At 34.2% G+C, this 21,460-nt stretch overlaps 1 protein-coding gene across 1 annotated transcript; it reads left to right on the top strand.

Annotated features, from left to right (window-relative positions):
- Positions 1 to 13,342: 13,342 nt before the first annotated feature.
- On the top strand, positions 13,343 to 20,362 carry LOC132306048 (uncharacterized). Its single transcript, XM_059803244.1, has 4 exons — positions 13,343 to 13,632; positions 19,179 to 19,370; positions 19,461 to 19,899; positions 20,021 to 20,362. The coding sequence occupies exons 1-4, from the start codon at positions 13,343 to 13,345 to the stop codon at positions 20,360 to 20,362; spliced, it is 1,263 nt and encodes a 420-aa protein (XP_059659227.1).
- Positions 20,363 to 21,460: the final 1,098 nt, after the last annotated feature.

A 21,460-nucleotide genomic window follows, 5' to 3' on the forward strand; every position in this document is an offset into this window, starting at 1 on the left:
TAGCATTTGAATAAGAATTGAAAATTTTATTTAATATTTGTCTTTTATGAAAGTTTAATTCACATAGTTGTATCAAGCATAAAATCAACTTATAATGTGATATTAAAGTAGGCCTTGGTGAGTTCTTTAACATATGTTAAATTGAGGATATTTGGAGTTGTTTAAAAATCTAGAGAAAATTAATTAATTAACTTGATTAATTTTATTTTAAGTGTTGTAGTCACTTAAATTGATTTTGGGTAGAATACATGTGAAGACCATGATATATCCTTTTACATATATTAATTTGAGCCTAATTAGAATTTATTTGAAATCTAGAGACTTTTCATGTCAAGGTGATAATCTCATGAAATATAGTGCAATAAATTACCTTGTGAGCATATTACTAATTAAATGTAGAATTAGTACTTAGGGCATCTTAAAATGGTAATTGGGCTTTGCATGATATGTGATATCATTGTCTTGAATAACTTGTTTAAATATTTCTTGTGTAAGTATATAGCTTGTTAGAATATTACAATTGTTTACCTTGAAAGCTTGTTGCTAAATTGAGGCTTATTTAGTACTTGTGGCTTAAGATGGTAATGTGGCTCAATTGTTGTAAAATATTCTTGCTTTGTATATAAATTGCATATTGAGGACATGACATGTTATATGCTATTTAGACTTGAATTCTAGGACATGGTTTGTGTGGATTCAACCTTATTTATGCATGGAATGTGGCAACTTGCATTTGATTTCGTATAAGTTTTGAACTTATTGATTTTGGAAAGCTTGTGAACATAATTTATGTGATGGTTAGGGTTTGGCTCTAGTACGTGGACAAGTGTCCTCTAAGTCATAAGTGCGCACTAGGTGGTACCTTGAGGGTTGTAATTACCCAAAAATACTTGCTTGGTCTAGTGGCCGCATGTCCTAGTCTTTCCACTATTTGATTTTGCATTTAAATTGAAGTTGTTAATCATGGATTACTTATAACTTGAGAACTAATGCATGCTTTGGATATTTGAATCATATTTAGTATACTTGAGCTTGTATACTTGCTCCGTGACTTAAATTTCATTTAGTATACTTGTGCCATGTATACTTGTCTTATGTGTATTTTGTTTAGCTTAGCATACTTGTGTTGCATACTTGATTTACGAGTACTCTATATATGTTGAACACTTGTGTATGTGTGTTAGATATTGCTTATCTTGTTAAACATGAGTTAAGGTACTTTAACATGTATGCTTGTATGTCGTGTATCATGTTTTAATACGGTTTAGTGTATTTGAGCATGTGTACTTGTATGATTGCATGAGTAGCTTAGGATGGTCCCTGAGTCTTACCTTGACATAGACGTTAGGTGGCATGAGCCTTTTAACATGTTTCACCTTAAGGTGATAATTTTGTAAAATGCTAGGTAGATGCATGCTCATCTCCTACGAGTAGCTTTATGTTACTCACCCACATAATGGGGGCATTTTTCAGGTACAGGACTCAAGATTGGAGATCTCGCTTGCTTTAGGTTCTTTGTAGCTTCTCATGGCAAAACTTGTATTTTTGTTCTTAAGTATGTAATGTGTACATAAGTACACCTTTTGTGACATATTTGATATGTATGACATGAGGACAAGGGCTACAACCCCTTAAGTTCAAGTGTATGTATTTAAACTTCATGTTTTACCTTTGAAATGTAATTTTCCCAACTTTGGAGGTTTGGCATGTAAACGGAATGTAATATGGTCATAGGCCAATGTAGCATGTTTAAAATGTTGTATTACACTTGCGTGCATGTTCACATCATCACACAGTAGCGCATAATGTAAATTGATCATGCCATGGGGGATGCAAATGAAATTTAAGAACTCCTTTTCAGTTTTGGTGTATGGCAGGTTCATTCTTCAGTTTTTCGACCTGTTTCGGTCGACCGGTGGTTTGTTTCGGTCGACCGATTCCTTGTTAAATTCATTTGCACAGTAGAAAGTCCAATTCCATTAGCCATTTTCCATTCTGAGCCACAAACCGATCGATCGGTTTGTCATTTTGGTCGGCCAAAATGAAGGCTCATTCTTTTCTTTTTATTGGTTCACTTCGGCAGACCGAAGCTCCATTTCGGTCAACTAAAATGGAGCTATCTTGTAGGTTTTGTTTGGTTGTTGTTTCTTCAGGCTTTTCTCGTTTCCTTTGTTCTTACTCAACTTCGTTGACCTTGTTTAAGCCATCTAATGGCATACGTGGTCTAGTTTGAACTAGATCTTATTCCCTTGGGTGTCATTGGTGCCGTAGGGTACCATTTGACCTTTTCATTCTAGCTTTCGCTTCCGGTTATTTCGTTGAGTTCGGTGACTTCATGGAAGGTCACATTGGTGTCTTGGGGATAATTTATATCTCTTAAGACTTTGGTTTTATCTTTTGCTTCCGCATCTCGGATCCGATTCGGGTCATCACAGGGCATACTAGGTTAAAAAATCCAGGGTCGTTACATACCCTATGCTCCAAGGATCTCAACCCTTAGGATTGATTTACAAGATTTATTACAAAACAATTAAAACAAATCTCAATGTTAAAGCAATTCAAAAAGATATAAAAGGTCATACTTTATTAATTCAAAGCAGCACTTCTGATGCTAATATCTAGATAAAGAAAACAATTGCCTGGAAAGATATTTCGTTACCAAATGAATGGATTCTCTAGAATGAGAACTATCCAATAAAAATTGATAATGATATAAGTAATATTGATAGAGTTCAGGAATTTCTTGACGGAACAGTTAGAATAAGATTTGATGAACAGCGTCTTCTGACTCGATCTCATCCTTCTACCTCTTTCAATAGATTAGATACTAGTCTATTAGGAAGAGAGGATGAAATTCCTCCACTTCATAGAAAGAATTCTACTCTTAACCATAAGTTAAAAGATATTAAACTCAAAGGTCTTAAAATAGAAGAACAGGTTAATCATCCTTGCTATACCCCAACCACTAATGCATCAAAATCTTGCCCAAATTCTCTTACCCCTACTGATTTTATTGGTAATATCAATACAGTTAACTCTCAGTTACTAACCATTAGTAAACATTTTGCATATAATCTTCCCAAATTACAGACTGAATATTCATCTAGACGTAACAAAGAAAAGCGAAAAATCTTTAATGCAACTTATACGGACAAGGAGAAAAATAAAATCCTTCATAAATGGAAAAAGTTCATGATGGAACACAAATTAGAATTTTATTTCTTCGATTATCTAGAAAACTATCATAATCAACTAAATGTTTTAACAAAAATTAATTGGACCAAACCAGATAAAACAATAGTTTCCTCTTCTCATCCCCATTAGAGTCAGTCATTCTAGACCACATGGGAACCGAAGTTACAGCCTCTCCCCTAAAAGTCAGTAGTACGTCTGATCCTGATGTTTGGAAAATTGTTGAACAAAATAATTTTACAAATCAATATCTACACACTATTGGAACACAATTAGACAAACTCGAAGTCACATTTTCTCCATCAATTCCACCTTCCATAATTACTTCTTCTCCCATAATAGAAAAACCATTAATTTATATGCCTACTCAACGGAAAGGTTTCCCAACACCACTTCCTGACCCTTCTGTTATTCTCTAAATAGAAACCATTCTCAAAACAATTGAGAAAGGAAAAGCCAAAGTTAAAGATGAAAAATCAGTCACTGTTATACACAACGACACCGATTCTGATAACTCCTCCTCATATTCCAGTTATACCTTTGAAATTCAAGCCATTGAAAATGTTTTTTCAAATCTAGAGCTCAATCGCATTTCTAACAAAAAAAGTCAACCATACAAGCCTTATAAAGAATTGGTATACTAGACCAACTCCCCTAGATTTACAGTACGAGTAAAGAAACATCCAAAATCAATTTTCCGTTTCTTCTGATAAACTATATGAATGGAATATAGATGGTTTATCAGAACAAGAAATCTTAAATAAGTTAAATCATATATCTATGGTGGCTAACAATTATGTCACTACCCATAACCTTAGTCAATCCGATATAGTAGATTTGCTCACTTCAGGATTCATGGGCATGTTAAAATCTTGGTGGGAAAAACATCTCACTGAAGATGAGAAAATCAAAAATGTTGTCCAGAAGGATAATAATAGACTTCCCATTTTTTATGAAACTATAGGCCGTGGCATTCCTGACGGCGTCAACACCCTTGTCTACACCATAGTTGAACATTGTATAGGTACCCCTAGTAACATTACTGTAAGAATACATGACCAACTCACCAATCTCACCTATCCAACCATGAGTGATTTTAGGTGGTATAAAGACATATTTTTATCCTGGGTAATTCTCAGAGATGAAAGTTACAAACCATTTTGGAAAGAAAAGTCCATCAATGGTTTACTAAATCTCTTCGCCCATAAAATCTGAGAAACCATTAGTAAAACCACAGGTGTCATAGATTATGACAACCTTACCTATGGCAATATCATTAGCTTAATCCAAAAAAAAGGATTAAGGATGTGTAATGACAAGAAAAAAGCTAAATATGAAATGGGAACATTTTGTGAACAATATGGTCTCCCACCTATAGCTTCCTCATGAAAAAAGGCCAACCTCCATAGAAAGTCATATAAAAGTCATAAGGGATATCGTAGAAATTATAAAAATAGAAAATCAGTTTTCCGCAAAATAGAATACTATTCCAAAGAATAATAAAAACCAAAAAGGAAATACAATAGAAAGGATTCTAGTAAAAAAGATATCAAAGACGCCAGTAAAGTTAAATGTTTTAAATGTGGTAAATTAGGTCATCTTGCCAAAGATTGTTATGCAAAAAAGAAAATCAATCAGTTACAAATTTCTGATGAAATTAAAGAATCCCTCTACCAAATACTACAATTAAGAGATACAGATGATAGTAGTGGAAGTGATCCAGAAGTTGGTTCTTCTTCCCAGTCCTCCAACGACCTTCCTAGCTCTCCGGATATTAAGATAGGATCTAAGGATAGTTGTTGTAAGTCACTCAATGTTCTCACCAAAACTGAAGAACAAGAACATCTTTTTATTGTCTTAATCAGTAAAATAGATGAACCTAAGCTTAAATCCTCTTATCTTAAAAAACTTAAGATATTATTAGGAAATAAAGAAGTTGAAGCTCCAACAGTTACTAAACCAAATTTCAGTTTATATAAAACTTTTGAAAGATTTAATAATCAACCAAAGGAAGTCACCATTCAAGACCTCTAGTCAGAAATTTATATAATCAAAATTGAAATTAAAAATCTTAAATTAGAAAACCAAGTCATCAAAAATGACATACTGGAACTCAATGTGAATCCTGCTTTCTCCTTTAAAGGGAAAGATTCAACGTCCTCTGATGAAGAAGGCTCTGATCATTCAACCAGATTAGATTCTTCTCAAAAACACTAAACCTTAAGTAAGATCTCATTCCAAAAATGGTATGCTAAAGTTACCCTTATCATCAACAAGGATTTCAAACTTGAAGTCATTGCTTTGATTGATACAGGAGCTGATATCAATTACATTTAAGAAGGTCTAATACCAACAAAATATTATAAAAAAACTTCTGAACAATTAAGTTCCTCTAATGGAAGTAAAATGGATATAAAATACAAATTGTCCAAAGCTCAAATTTACCAGAATAATGTATCTTTCAAAACATCATTTGTTCTAGTCAAAAACATGACTGATAAGTTAATCCTATGAGTACCATCCATTTACCTCTTATACCCATTTACAACTAATAATAAAGGACTTACCACTCGTCCTTTTGGTCAAGAAGTTCACTTCTAATTCTTAAGCCCCCCTTCCAGGAAAGAATTAAAATCAGTTATTAATTCGTCTGTTTCAAAGTCAATCAATCTCCTTCATAATAAAACCCAACAGTTAAAATTTTTAAAGGAAGAAGTAAAGTTTAAAAGGATTGATCAACAACTAACTGACCAAATCCTATAACAAAAAATAAAAGATTTTGAACAACAAATTATCTATAAAGTCTATTCTAACCTTCCCACTGCCTTCTGGCACAAAAAATGTCATTCGGTCAAGTTACCTTATATTAAAGGATTTAAAGAAAAACACATCCCCACTAAGGCAAGACCTATACAAATGAGCCCAGAAGTTATGGAATTTTGTAAAAAAAGAAATTGAGGATCTTCTCCAAAAAAAGATCATTCGGAAAAGTAAATCACCTTGGTCATTCCCTACTTTTTATGTTCAGAAAAACTTTGAAATAGAAAGAGGAGTTCCCTATCTAGTTATTAATTACAAACCCCTCAATAAAGTTTTAAAGTGGATTAGATATCCTATCCCCAATAAGATGGACCTTATTAACCGACTAAGTCAGGCAGTTATTTTTTCTAAATTTAATATGAAATCCGGTTTTTGGTAAATCTGACTTAGAAGGAAACATAGGTACAAAACCGCTTTTATCACTCCATTTGGACATTATGAGTGGAAAGTCATGCCTTTTGGGTTAAAAAATGCCCCTAGTGATTCAGAATATCATGAATGATATTTTTAATCCATACAATCATTTCTCAATTGTATACATTGATGATATTCTAATATTTTCCAAGTCAATCGATGAACACTGGAAACATTTGAAATCGTTTCTAGCTATTATCCAGAAGAATGGTCTGGTAGTCTCTGCCTCAAAAATTAAACTATTCCAGACCAAAATCAGATTTCTTAGTTACCACATTCATCAAGGACAAATTCGTCCAATAGACAGGTCACTACAATTTGCTGATAAATTTCCTAATGAAATTCTTTATAAGTCATAGCTCCAGAGGTTCTTAGGATCTCTCAATTACATTGCTGATTTTTACAAAGATCTCAGAAACCAATGTAAACCCCTTTTTGATCGTCTTTAAAGTAATCCTACTCCATGGACTTCTATTCACACTGATATAGTTAAGTCCATTAAACAATATGTTAAGTTTTTGCCTTGTCTTGGTATCCCCACTACTGATTCCTTCAAAATTATCGAAACTGATGCCTCTGACATTGGTTATGGTGGCATTCTCAAACAAAGAGTCAGTGCAAATGCACCTGAATAATTAGTTCACTTCCATTCTGGTGTTTGGACAAAAGCAGAGAGTAATTATAGTACTATTAAAAAAGAAATACTATTTATTGTTTTATGTATTAGTAAATTTCAAGATGATATTTTAAATCAAAATTTTTAGTCCGAGTTAATTGTCAAAGTGCAAAATATGTTTTAGAAAAAGATGTTGAAAATATTGCTTCTAAACAGATTTTTGTCCGATGGCAAGCTATTTTAAGTATATTTGATTTTGATATAGAATATATCAAAGAAAGTAACAATTCTATTCCAGATTTTCCTACCAAAGAATTCTTGCAGAAATCTGATGGCAAACTAGCAGCCTCCCCAGAGGCATCAACAAGTTAAACCATTTGATATCTGCTCCAATCACCCTCTAGTTACCCAACCTCAGTCCTCTTCTGCTCTTGCAGTAGTTAACCGGTTCCAACCCCTTACCTCGGCATCCAGTTTCAAATCCGCCCTAGTTAACCCTTCCCCAAATACATTTCAATTACAAACCCAAGTCAAACCACAGCTACAAAAACCTATTCCCAGAAAGTCAACCAGTGATTATTATGAAAAATCCTATGCCCCTCTTTTTTACATTGAACCCCATCTTAGTCATATAAAGGATCCTATCATCCTAATGCGATCCTTTTTCTGAGATAACCTCCATTTTTGCCCAATTCATCCCCATAAGTCACTCAATTTTTATAAAGATATTATCTATCACACTGAGTTAATCACTATCAAGTCACTCCCTGATCGCAATGATCCAACAAAAGTTATTTATCATTCCTTATATATTCAAACCCTACTTAGTTATGACATTTGATGAGCGCTGAAAAGTGTGTATTTAAACCCCTTAAGCTTGGGTATTCTAAGACCTTTATCTATCTTATTTTATAGTTTTGTATTGATTTCGTGTTATTTCTATTTTCAGGCACTTATCCCTAAAATAAGCTAACTCAAAGAAATTCTGGGATGAATCAAAGAAAAGAAGCAACTCTGGGATGAATCAAAGAAAGGAGCAAAAGAGAAGCAAAAGGAAGCAAAAGGTGGAAATTTAGTGAAATTTGATCAATCTTAGTGAAAAGTTCGATCGATCTCAGCATTTTATAGATAGATCCAAGCCATTCAGTGATCCCAAAGTTCGATCGATCCAACTTCCTTCTCTGATCGATCGAACATCTTGTCCTTATCCAAATGATTGATCTTATCCAGCTGTACCACCCTACCAACCACTTTTGTCCTTTTCCGAAAAATATCTTCAAAATATCTTAGGTTTGTCTTTATCCAAGTCCAATGTTCGATCGATCGAACATTTATTGGCAGTGAGCTGTCTTATTCCCACGTGCACCCGAACTCCTACCTACCACATAGTACGGGATTAGATATTTTTGGAGCTATATTCCTGACTTAGTGACTAAGAAAATGACCTCCTATATAAAGGGAAGTGACCCATTTTGTAAAAGAGGAAGAGCTTTTATCATTTTTTTTTTTTTTTTACATTGTAATTTCATTTTTCTCTCTCTAGTAAAGTTAGAGATTAGGGTTAGAAGAAAAGAGGGAAGTGGAGGCACATCTCAAGACCCATCTCTAGACCCACTCTCTCTCTCCATCTCTAAAGCTTCAAAGAAGAAGAAGAAGAAGAGGAAGAAGAAGATGGAGCCATATTTGGAGCTTGCCCTGAGGGTTTCATGACCACATCTACCTCTTCCATGATTGGCTAGATCTACACTTAGGGCTTGGATGAGCCCTAAGTCTTGTGTAATCTAAACCCTTGTATTTCTATTTTTGGGGATTTATATATATTGTTGTGATTAGTGCTTAGCCTTGTGATTGTTGATTTAATTCTTCCTTATGATTCTCTATTTTAATTACATATTGTCTTATGTGTGATTATTTGGGGAATTATTCTCTACACTAGATTCTCTATATTGGTTGCATGTCTATGTGTGATTAATTAAGGATTTAGTGATGGCTAAGCATAGGTTTTCATTGAATGGGTTTGTCAATTAATTTGATGGATTATATTTATGCTTGATGGGTTGTTCTACAATTTAATTCATGCTTATAGGTAGGTAGACAATCTATGCTTGATTTGATATTGCATGGCTTATTATTGCAAATTCTATGATTCTCTAGATTGACGTGTGCTACAATTGTGACTAATTTGATGGGTCATGCTTAGAATTGATGGGTCATGCTACACTTAGCTTAAGTAGACAATTCATTCTTTAATTTGATGTTCCATGCTTAATATTGCAATTGGTAGTCGCATTTTGTTCACAACAATGTATGCCCCATTAATGGAAAGTAAGTGGTTAATTATATGAGCTTAGTGGTGATTCCAACACCTTAAGTCCTCTCTTCATATCTCTGAAATCCCTATCTCTACTTAGTTTATTTAATTGTATTTTCATTAATTGAAGTAGTTTAATCATCTCATCAAATCTCTTTTGTAATCTTGTGATACACTAGAGTTGAAGTCAAATTCCAACACGTATAATCCCTTGGGACAATCCCTATTCACTCTTGTTACGTTAGTAGTAGTGGTGGTAGTGGTTTTTATAAATTTAAATTTGACCTAAAAGGCTTTTCTTGAACCGCACATTCACTACATTATTTTGACGTATACAAGCGGCCTCGTCAACATTCATTTCAATTACTATGACTATGTGGTAGCCTAGTCAACCATATTTTTATACCAAAATGAGTCTTTCACTCATTCATGGTTTATCAATTTTGATAACAAATTCGAAAGTCAAATCCCTACCTAGTTTCTAAAATGGTGGTCACAACATGGCGCCATCCCATAAATCCTTCCCCTAACCCTTGCAGAACAAGTCAAGTACTTTCACACAGTTTACAAAGTTAACAAACACAATTCACAGTTTCCAATTCTCTTGTTCTTCTCCTGCAAGTAAAAAGTTTCATGGATATTCAAATAGCAGTATGATATCCATGATAATGTCGTCATCTGATGCCACTATGTTAAGTGGTGGGATACATTCAAAATTGACCACATCATTGGTTATGTTCAAGATAAATATCCGATACATAACCCATCATAAGTTACTCCACCACAACAACAGGTCCTCAAACAAGGTAAACCAGAAAGGACCTCCTTAGTGAACACTTCTTGTTCTAGGAAAACTCCCAAGTAAGAAAAAACTCCAAAGTCAGAAATTGCCAAGCTCAAAGAATTGGCAGCATCCCTTATCGATCGCATCTAGGATCTCTCCCAAGAAGAAGAAGAGACTGATGATGTATCCTCTGTTGCTACTGAATCAAGTCACCCACAGGATCCATATTCTGATCTTTTGTACCAAGATTGCCAAGATCCCTTTGCAATCTAGACTATCTACAGATCAAGTCAAAAACACTATTTGCTATAGTACCAAGTCAACATTACTATTTGCTACAGTAACTATCGGGCGAATCACTATTTCTACAGTCCCCCGATAAAACACTATTCATCTGCAGTGTTCGACAATTATAAGGAACAGTAGACACTATTCATCTACAGTAATATTCAGTCAGAAGCATCTTTCTAAAGCCAAAAATCACGCCACAAATTACAAAAAGATGTCTCCAACAGTTCTCTAACAGTGCATAAGCTCAGCTATAAAAGCGGATGCCAATTCATCTGTTAGGCAGGCTTCGAGAGTTCATCTCAAACTTAAAATTCTCATTGTAATTTTGTAATATTTTCAGATCTCTCTGATTGTATTACATCTCCAGTATGCTGTATACATCATACTACTATCAGTAACATGTAAGTTAAATTTTGTAAGTTTTATTCCAGTATTGTAATTTTATTTGATTTTAAGTAATTTCATTTGATTTTAAGTAACTCATTTAAGTTTTATTATTATAATTTTCATTATTATAATTTCATTTGATTTTATTATAATTTCATTTGATTATAAGTTAATGTGCGCTTATATATAATACCTTTCATAACAATCCTTAGTTATTTAAATCATATATCCATAAATATCCATATATATATATATATATATGTACGGGTCAAGTGCAAAAAATACCCCTTAAGTATGCATATAGTGGATATCACACCCCTCCCGTGTAAAAAACACCCTTGAAGTTTCAATTTGGTGCAATTAGGCCCCCCTCACACCTTTAAAACTTAAATTGACCAAAATACCCTTACTAAAGCATTTTATTAAATATATAAAAATAAATTTTTTTGTAAAAAGACCAAAAAGGATGCACTAAAGCAGTGACGTTGTTTTGCAAGCAGCACACCCATTTTCATTAAAACTTTAAATCATTTCATTTTCCATTCATTTGCATCATCACTGCCTCGCGTTCTTGAGAGAGCAACCACAAACCCTAGCCCGATTACACTCACAACCTCATGTTCTTGATACTATAAACCCTAAATCCATTCTCATCATCACAAGGAGGGGTCACGTTCTATAGAGAGAAACCAAAACCCTAGCCATAGGTTGCGATCGTGATCACGATTTTCCATTGAAAACCAAAAACCTTAGCTTTAAGCTCCATTAACCCTAAAAGTATAAATCGTTTAAAGATCGAAGGTTGGTTCATGTCCTTCTGCGAAACCTGAATGTAAGTTCTTGGTAACCCTTATTTATCTTTCTATTTTATTTATGTCCATGTGGTTTTTCTCTCAGTAAGGATTTTAATTTTCTTCTTTGTTAGGGTTTCTTTTCTTCTTTGTTAGGGTTTTATTTCCTTCTCTGTTAGGGTTTTTTTCCTTCTTTGTTAGGTTGTTTTTCCCTTCTCTATTAGAGTTTTAATATATGTGATTTATTGATGGGTATTTTTTTCGCTCTCTGTTAAATCACCGCACTACATTTCCTTCTTTATTAAGGTTTTTTTCCTTCTCTATTAGGGTAATTTTCCTTCTTTGTTAAGGTTTTTTTTCCCTTCTTTGTTAAGTTTTTTTTTTTTCTCACTCATAGAGTTTTAATATATGTAATTTATTGATGGGTATTTTTCTTTCTCTATGTTAAATCACCGTATTACATTTCCTTCTCTATCAAGGTTTTTTTACTTCTTTATTAGTGTAAATTTCCTTCTTTGTTAAGGTTTTTTCCCCTCTTTGTTAAGGTTTTTTTTCCTTCTTTGTTATGTTTTTTTTTTTTTTTTTTTTTTTCCTCTTTCTATTAGAGTTTTAATATATGTAATTTATTGATGGGTATTTTTTTCTCTCTCTGTTAAATGACCGCACTACATTTCCTTCTCTATTAAGGTTTTTTTCCTTCTCTTTAATGTAATTTTTCTTCTTTGTTATGGTTTTTTTTCCTTCTTTGTTAAGGTTTTGTTTTTCCTTTTTTGTGATATATGTTAGGATTTATATATATCTATTTCTCTCTCTACAATATGTCTATAAAGGTAAGCTTTTATTTTTTTATTTTGTAATTGACTGATCGAATGTTACGACTCTGTTTTTTTTTCCTTTTGACTTTGTAACAAATGATTGATTTTGTGATCCATATTATAGTGGTTTTTTTTCTTCTTTGTTAGGGTTTTTGTTTCAAAAAATTTTCTTATTGCTTTTGTGGTCCCTAGCATAACATATTGATTGCTTTTGTGGTACCTAGCATAACAGATTATTTTTTTATATATGTTTTTACTATAAATTGTTAAATTGGCTATTTCTATCTTCATTCAATATATTTTTGCCATTTTATATGTTTGTGTTGTTTGTTTATGTGGCTAAGAGTTACTGGTTCTCATAATGGTGGACCACATAGCCTAAAAAGTTAGGTTTTTTTTTTTATTCTTGTCTTTGAATAATTTTTCCAAACACACTGCGACTTTATTGTTTATTGCTACACATTATTCTTTATTGTACATGTATACTGACTTTAATATTGCATGTTTATTACAACTTTATTATTTTTTAATTTCCACATTGTTATTTATTGTACATGTATACTAACCATGTTTTTTAGTGTCCATGCCATGATATTGTATGACGGATCTATAGATCCCGCTTTGATATGCATGGATAGTTTCAAAGTTTTACTCATTGTTAGTGGTGTTGTGTACTTTGTAACTATTTAGAAAATGGAGACAAGTCATTTAATTCATTTGCATCATTCAGACAATTTCGACAAGCGTAACAAGTATGTTGGAGGTGACTTGGAGCTGTTTGATAATGTTGATAGTGATATAATGTCATATATTGAACTTTAAGGCATGCTCAAAAGCCTTCATTTAAATGCACACAGCAAGATTTTCTACATGGATCCCATCCATGGGCATTTACTACAAGTTTTTAATGACCTAAGTGTGATGGCTATGTTTAAGATATACAAAAATATTCCACTGATCCACATTTATGTCAGTAAGCCAAATGAAGAGGATAATGAAGCTGTTAGATCAGTGGAAGAAGAAGTTGACACTGATAATGACAGTATTTTCAGTGTTAAAAATCAGAATGCTGACAGTAATGGCAATGCTGAAAATCAAAATGTTGAGAATGAGAATGCTAACAGTGATGGCAATGTTGAAAATCAGAATGCTGAGAATGATGAGTTTGGTAATATTGAAGTAGATGATGAGGAATTGGATGATGTGTCCCTGTATGCACTGTGTAACGACCCGGTCATTTGCCTCCCTTTCCTTTTTCTTGAAATTTTACGAATGAATTTTTTTCGTTTAATTTTCTTTTTTGAGCTCTGTTTTGTGTCGTTTAGCGTCATCTCGAGTGCTCGGAATTGGTTTTTGAGACTCTTTCATGTGAATTGACAACTTCCTTTGAGGACCGAGTCATTTTCCTATTTTCACTTTTCGGACACTATGCGCCTTTCGTCCTTTTCCCTATTCGTCCTTTTCCCTATTTTGTCTTTTCCCCATTTGTTACATTGTTGGCACAACCTCACTTCTCATGCTCAGAGTTGGTTTTTGACTTCACGTGCCTTCATCTTGAGTGGTTTCCTCGAAATACGTATCTTTACTTTTGCAAGAAAGTATTCTGGTTGCTCCCGATGTCCATAGGGGCGTGGATGCACAATTCTTCAAAATCTTTTTCATTTCTTAGGGTGTTTTTCATAAATATCTTTTGAAGATAGTTTATTTTAGGGGTATCTAAGAAAATATCTTTTGGAAGATATTTTCATTTTGGGGTAGTTTCGCGGTTAACCCTTTTTGTAGGGGCCAATGTCCAATTAACGAAAGTTATTGCAAAATGCCTCGTCTAGAGCCTGGATCCTCGTACGGGATTCATTTTCACATTTCGTCGAGTTGTGGACTCTTGGAATTTCCTTCGGGTCATATTTCTCCAATTTCAGAGTTTCTGGACCTGGATGCCGCCAAACTTGTTCGGGGCATAACTTTCTGTTCGGGACTCAATTTTTGACACTATTTCTTTCGTTGTTCATATTTTCTTATTTTGAATCTTTTTCGTTCATTGAGTTTTATTGTTTGAGCGCATTTGCTCAAAATGCCCTTTTCCGGACCCGGCGGGACCCTTTCGGGGGCACTTTTTGGATTTTTCTATAAAAGGGGGAGGAGATATTTCATTTTTCATCTTCTCCACACACCTTGCATGACCAGAGCTCCCATGGCAGCCCAAGGGAGGCTGCCACCACCTCTCTCCTCTTTTGAACATCATTCCTTTGTTAACAAGTTGAAGTGCATTTACGTTTTGTGTTCGTGTTGACTACGCGCTTCTTTCACCCTTATTGGAATCCATTTTTGGCCAAATTTTGAGTTTGGGTATGAGGTCAAGTTGTGATTTTCATGGGGCTTCTTTCAGATTCATGTAGATTGTGTTGTCCCTGACAAAACCCTTCGGTTTCGGCGGATTCTTAACACTTTTCTTCCGGTGGAGATTTGGGATTTTCATCTCAAATTGAGGTAGGGGGTGTTATAGGTTTAATTCTTGTTATATTACATGCTATTGATGCTTATACAACTTGTTTACATGCTTAAATATGAAATCTAGAGATTTTATTATTTATTTTTCTTGTATTGGATTTGATTTTCCCGGTTGCTCATGGCTTGTTTTAAACATGTAGCATGGTAATATAATACTCTATAATATGGTCATTGACATATATTAAATTGAGAGAATTCAAATAAGTATTAAAGATTTTATTTAATATTTATCTTGAATAAATATTTAATTCACATGACCTTAACTAACTTGAAAACAATGTGTGTTAGCATATTATCTTAGGCTTTAATTCACTCTTCACCATAGGTAAGTTTGAGAGTAATCGGAGTTATTTTGAAATCTAGTAATACTTAATTAATTTGATTAATTAATTTATTCCGGGTGTACTATTCACCCCATTGGAATTCCGACTTGACATTCTTGATATGCATGCTATATGGTTTCACATATATTAAATCTAGAATATTTGGTTAGGTTTTGAAATCTATCATTTATTATTTTTCTAGTATTAAAGTTTAATGCTCAAGGCCATTCATTGCATGGAATTCACTTGTGTCGTGTTTTTAAATCATGTCATGGTATGTTGTATAACATATTTAAATTTGAGATCATTTGGATGAATTTCAAAACTTAGAGATTTTAATTAAGTATAATAATTAAAATCCATTCAATAGCTCATTGGTCTTGATTAAGTTTCTAACTTGGAATTCATGCTTTTCGTGACAAATTCCTTCATATGTATCAAATTGAGAATAATCGGATAAGTTTGAAACTTATATTCATTTACTTCCTTTGTATGGAACTTAATTCACATGGTTATGTCTTGCATGAAATGGACTTGTAACTTGACATTGAACTTGACCTTGATATGATCCTTGACACACCTTGTTCATAGAACATTTGGACTTGCCTTGTAATCATGATAATTTAATCCCTTAGGTTGATTAAATTTTCCTTCTTATGCTTCCATCGGTTTAATCATGACCCCTTGTATCTAGGTTTCATTAATGTACTTAATGAACATGCACACTTGTCTTGGAATGATTTAATTACTCATATGTTGCTTAGAAAGTAATTGAATTATGTATCTTATACTTGTGGTATATTTACTTCAATGAACTCCATGTGCTATATATCTTGGATGTTGTCTATATAGTTGCATACTATGATTTCTTGTCATCTCACATGCCATGATAGTTGATGAACTAGGGGCATGACTTGTGTGTTCCAAAATCTTGGTTGTGCATGAAACGTGATTAATGTATTTATTGTATATAATACAATCTTGACTTGCCCAACTCATTGATTTTGGGACTTAGGATATCAATCAAGAATTGATATGGCTAGGAATTGGTTCTAGTATGGGGGAATGTCCTCCTACAACTATAGTGCGCACTAGGGGAAAGGTACCCATAGGTTAGTAGCCCTAAAGTGATCTTAAGAGTATAGTTTTAATCCGGGCGATATCCAAGTTTCCACATTGGTTGATTTCGCTATTTAAATTTCAAGTTGCTATTCCTTGAAGATTTAAACTTGTCGTGTTATGTGAAATGCTCCAATCTTATTTCATTGCATAGATATTATGCCTCATTCGTGATTTCAAGTATACTCCTTGTCATGTTAATTGCATCGATAATATAATTCTTGTTAACATATGTCCGAGTATACTTATTGTCATGTTATATGGAATGTTCCATCCTTGTATACTTGTATAGGTATTATACCTTGTTCTTGATTCCGTGTATAATTCTCATCGTGTTAATTGGTTTAATTCCAATCATGTTAATTGCATCGATAATGTAATTCTCGTTAATTTATATTTGAGTAATTTTCTTGTCGTGCTTTATGGAATATCTCTACCTTGCTACATTGCATAGATTTTGTACATTATCCTTGACTTTGTGTATTCTTCTTTTCGTGTTAAATCGGTATGTCCCAATCATGTAAATTGCATTGATAATGTGATCCTTATATTCCATTGTTTTCTTATCATGTTGTATGTATCTTACTGGTTATATTCATTGGATTATCCCGATCTTGATTTGTTTCATACATGTTTATGTATCATGATTCTTGTTGCTTATACTCTAGGGTAGCTTAGGATGCTCCCTGAGTCTCATCTTGACATAGACGTTAGGTGGCGTGAGCCCTTTGACATGCTTCACCATAAGGTGATATAACCATAAAACGCTAGGTCGATGCATGCTCATCTCCTACGAGTAGCTTTATGTTAGTCACCCACGTAATGGGGATATTTTTCAGGTATGAAGACTTGGTTCATGTTGCTCATTGCTTCTTGGATGGATTGTAGCTTTCGTGTTTCTATTTCATGCAAATGTTAGCATGAAATACCATTATGTAACCTCTTTGTATCAAATTTGTATATTTGAAGTCATGTATGTAAAGTGTACATAAGTGCACTCTTTTCAATGTATTTAACATGCATGAGATGAGGCCGGAGGCCAATGATATGTATCTTGCTTTCTATGCACTTTCGTTTTCAAGGCTTATATGAAAATGCTGAAAAATGCTTAGACATTATGTCATAACTTTTGCATCGGGTGTGGGAATTTCATTTTTATTCTTTCGTAGGATCTCATTAATCATGTATGAAGTGTATCCAAGGGCCAAACGGTAATTTGAAATCATTTGTTAATTTTGGTTTTCAAATTTACCAATTCTTGTGCATTTTCACCTTTTTGGCCGTTGGGGGGTCGGATTTTGTATCGGGTCTTCTCGGGAGCCGTGGACCATTCCCGCGCGCTTAAAAACACTAAATACACTTGCGTGCACATTCATTTCAACCTAGAAATGCATTTAGGGCCAAATGCATTCTTGGTGCAAAGTTGCATTTTTTGAGTTTTTGACCCCTTACTGAGCTAGGGGCATTTTGGGCATTTTACAGTGAGTTTTTTTTTAATTCTCTCGCAAGTCATGTAGAAAACTCAATTTTGAAGAGGGTTTTTTCTTTGTGTTTTTCTAGAAAAATTCATCTACTTGCCCATTTTTACTCTCTGTTCTGGCTAATTTTAGAAAAAAAAAAAATGCATGTAGCAGCTTTTTGGGTCCCTCTTGACCTACACTGTTCTAGGGGCATTTTAGGGATTTTACAGCGTGTTTTTTTTTCGTTTCTTCCATGTAACTGGGTAGAAAACCTGATTTTAAGGAGGTGTTTCTTCTTCGTATTTTTCCAGAAAAGTTCGTTTAAGGGTCCGTTTTTAGCCTCAGTTCTTGGAAAAAATTCAAAAGTTGCCTTCCGTCAAAACACTATTCCTACCCAGATTTTCGTACCCGGAAAAGTTCGTTTTTATGAAACTTTGAGGCTTCATATCTCCTTCGTCCCGACTCCAAATCAAGTGATTTTTGAGTCTAAGTTTATTAAATTTTGCTTGTCTACCCAACGGTATGAACGGTTGCATCCAATTCTATTTGAAAGGACCATTTTACCCCTTGCAAAATACCCTTACCGCATTGATTTGAACCTAGAAGTCTATTTTTTTGAAATTTTGAGGCTTCATATCTTCTTTACCCGGACTCCGAATCAAGTGATTCTTGAGTTTAAATTTATTGAATTTTCCTTGTCTATCTAATGGTCTGCTCAGTTGCATCTAGTTTTATTTTAAAAGACCATTTTACCCCTTGTAAAGTACCCTTGCCGCATTGATTTTAACTCAAAAGTTTAATTTTATGAAACTTTGGAGTTTCATATCTTCTTCATCCGGACCCTGAATCAAGTGATTCTTGGGTCTAACTTGGCTAATTTTTCGCTGTCTTCCCAGTAGTGTGCTCGGTAGCACCCGATTCTATATTTTCAAAAATGACTATTTTGCCCCTGGGGGCTTAATCGTTATTTTTCCGATCTCTTGCTTCCGCACTTTATTTCATTGAGTTCCACGACCTCATAGAAGGTCATCAAAGTGTATTAGAGGTGTATTGTGCCTTGGGAGATCGTTGTCTTGTTTCTTGCTTCCGTATTTCGGATCCGTTACCGGATCATCCTTTCGGTTCATCACTGACGCACTGGCCTAAAAATCAAGGTCGTCACACACCAAGTGATGAGTTATGGAGTATTCACAGTGAATCTAATGATGAAGAGATTAATAGTGCACCTAGATAACCAAAAACCAAAATTGCAAGGGATGAGAGGAACAAAGAATTGGTTATAGGCATGAAGTTTGTGAATGCTACAGAATTTAAAGCTATTTTAAGAGAGCATGCTATTGATAACAGGTATGACATAAGGTTTAAAAAGAATGAAAGAAAAAGGGTCACTGCTATATGTGTGAATGGATGTGGATGGAGGATACATGCCTCTTTGAGAGGAAATGGCAACTTTGAGCTAAGTACAATTAAACCTAATGATCCTGATTGCCCTGAAGCTGAGATAAATAGGCAAGCAACTTCTACCTACATTGCAAAGAAGTATGTGCACAAATTTAGTATGCTACCTGAATGAAAAAATAATGGTATCCAATACCATGTTGTTGATAACTTAGAGATTGAAGTGTCTAGGTTCAAAGTGATGAGGGCAAAGAGGAAGTCCTTGGAGATTATTGAAGGTCACCATGAGGACCAATTTTCCAAAATTAGAGAATATTTTGCCCTTGTAATGAAGATAAATCCTGGTAGTGTTTGTAAGGTAAAGACAAAGTTGGAGCCTGATAGGATGTCAACAAGATTGGAGAGAGTCTTTTTCTCTTTAAATACAATGTGGAGGGGGTTCATGGAGGGTTGTGGGCATTTCATTGGATTGGATGGGTGTTTCTTGAAGACTCCTTATAATCAGATTCTACTTAGTGTTATTGGTAGAGATGGAGACAGTAGTTTTTATCCCATTGCACTTGTTGTTGTTGAAGCAGAGACTAAGGACAGCTGGGATTGGTTGATAAAGGAGTTGATGGCTGTTATTAGTCCCTACAAAGCAATAACTTGGATTTCAGACAGACAGAAGGTAAATTTGTTTTTTTTTTTTTTTTTTTTTTTTTTAAGTAATTCAGTTATTTTGTTCAAATGTACTCATATGCAGTTTATATATAAAACTAACTGAGAAATTGTTTTATATGTTCCCTTAGGGCTTGGTGGACACACTTGCATCTTTGGATGGTGGTCAAGATTATAGGTTTTGTGTTAGGCACTTGCATGAAAACTTTAAAAAGAAATATCTAAGCATGAAGTTGAAGCAAATGGTGTGGAATGCCGCAAATGCATTCAATAAACCTGAGTTTAAGAAATATATGCAAAGTATAAGGGAACTCAATGGTGAGGCATATGACTGGTTGTGCAAAATCCCATTTAGGTTTTGGACCAAGTCTAAGTTCACAGATTCTTCCAAGTGTTATCTTAATAGTAATAATATGTGTGAATTATGGAATTCACACATATTAAAGGAAAGAGACAAGCCTATCATTTCATGAGAGGAGGGAATACATGGGGCAATAAAAGGGGCTTTTGTGTCCAGCTGCAAAGGCTAAAGTGTTGGCAAACAAGAAGGAATCAAAGAATTGTGTAGTATATTTTTCTTCACTATCTTGTTATGATATCCAAGATGAGATTGACAATGAGTGTGTAAATCTACAAGAGAGTGTTGGACCAGGAAAGGGGGGTTGAATTGGTCCTAGGTACTTTTTTCCTTTTTCATTTGAATGTAAACATACTTAACATAGAAGCAATCAACCAACATAATCATGCAAATCACATGGACACAAGATATACAAGGAAACCCTATCAGTAGGGAAAAACCTTGGTTCTTAGCCTCAGCCAATAAATGCCTCCACTAGTAGTATGAACCTTGTTACACACGCAGTTATCTCACTCAATGCACACACCCTTGTACAAGAATAGATACTAGCTTTCACAACCAATCCACACAATAGCTCACCATCTTCACTTGTTGCATGCAAGTAGGACACTGACTTTCACAGCCTCTACACACACACAAGATCAAACAATGTGCACCCAAGCACATCCCCAGTGCACAACCCCTTTGCTTCGACATACAAAGCTCTCAAGAGCATAATCAACAATGAATAGAGGTTTTAACACACCAAATACAAAATACTTAAGGTACAATATGAGATAAGAGTGGATACTCAGCTATAAGTATGAAACAGAAGAAACCGTAGCTTCACTTTTCTGCAACAAGAGGGTAGATCAGTCAAATCACAATACAACTTCACTTGATGATCAAACTAGGTTTCCACAGGCTTGAATTTGTCAAATACACTTGCTTATATGGATAGCACAAAAAGATAAGCAAGGTAGAACAAAAATAGCTCCCACAAGGCAAAAACCCTAAATTCAAGGGTATAAAGGTAACTTTATAATGCAGCTCCAACAATGGCCTTCAATTGCCTTCCATAGCTCTTAGTAGCTAAGATACACTTGCTTAAGAGATAAACTCGGTGAAATCAGCAACGTATAATAAAGATAGCACACAACAGCCTTGTTGTTCCCAAAACCTTAGCTTTAGGCTTCAAAGGGTAAGATTGTAATTCAGCCTCAGAACCAACCCA

Source organism: Cornus florida, unplaced genomic scaffold (genome assembly GCF_030987335.1).
Source record: "Cornus florida cultivar Cherokee Brave unplaced genomic scaffold, ASM3098733v1 CherokeeBrave_3.0.0_Hap2_Chr05, whole genome shotgun sequence".
NCBI classification, from domain to species: domain Eukaryota; kingdom Viridiplantae; phylum Streptophyta; class Magnoliopsida; order Cornales; family Cornaceae; genus Cornus; species Cornus florida.

Bases quoted from the DNA above. Each gene is read 5' to 3' on its own strand.
- LOC132306048 (XM_059803244.1), top strand. From the start codon at position 13,343: ATGGCTATGTTTAAGATATACAAAAATATTCCACTGATCCACATTTAT. The intron at 13,633-19,178 runs GTATGCACTGTG...TATTGATAACAG, and splicing joins GAATTGGATGATGTGTCCCT to GTATGACATAAGGTTTAAAA. The intron at 19,900-20,020 runs GTAAATTTGTTT...ATGTTCCCTTAG, and splicing joins GGATTTCAGACAGACAGAAG to GGCTTGGTGGACACACTTGC.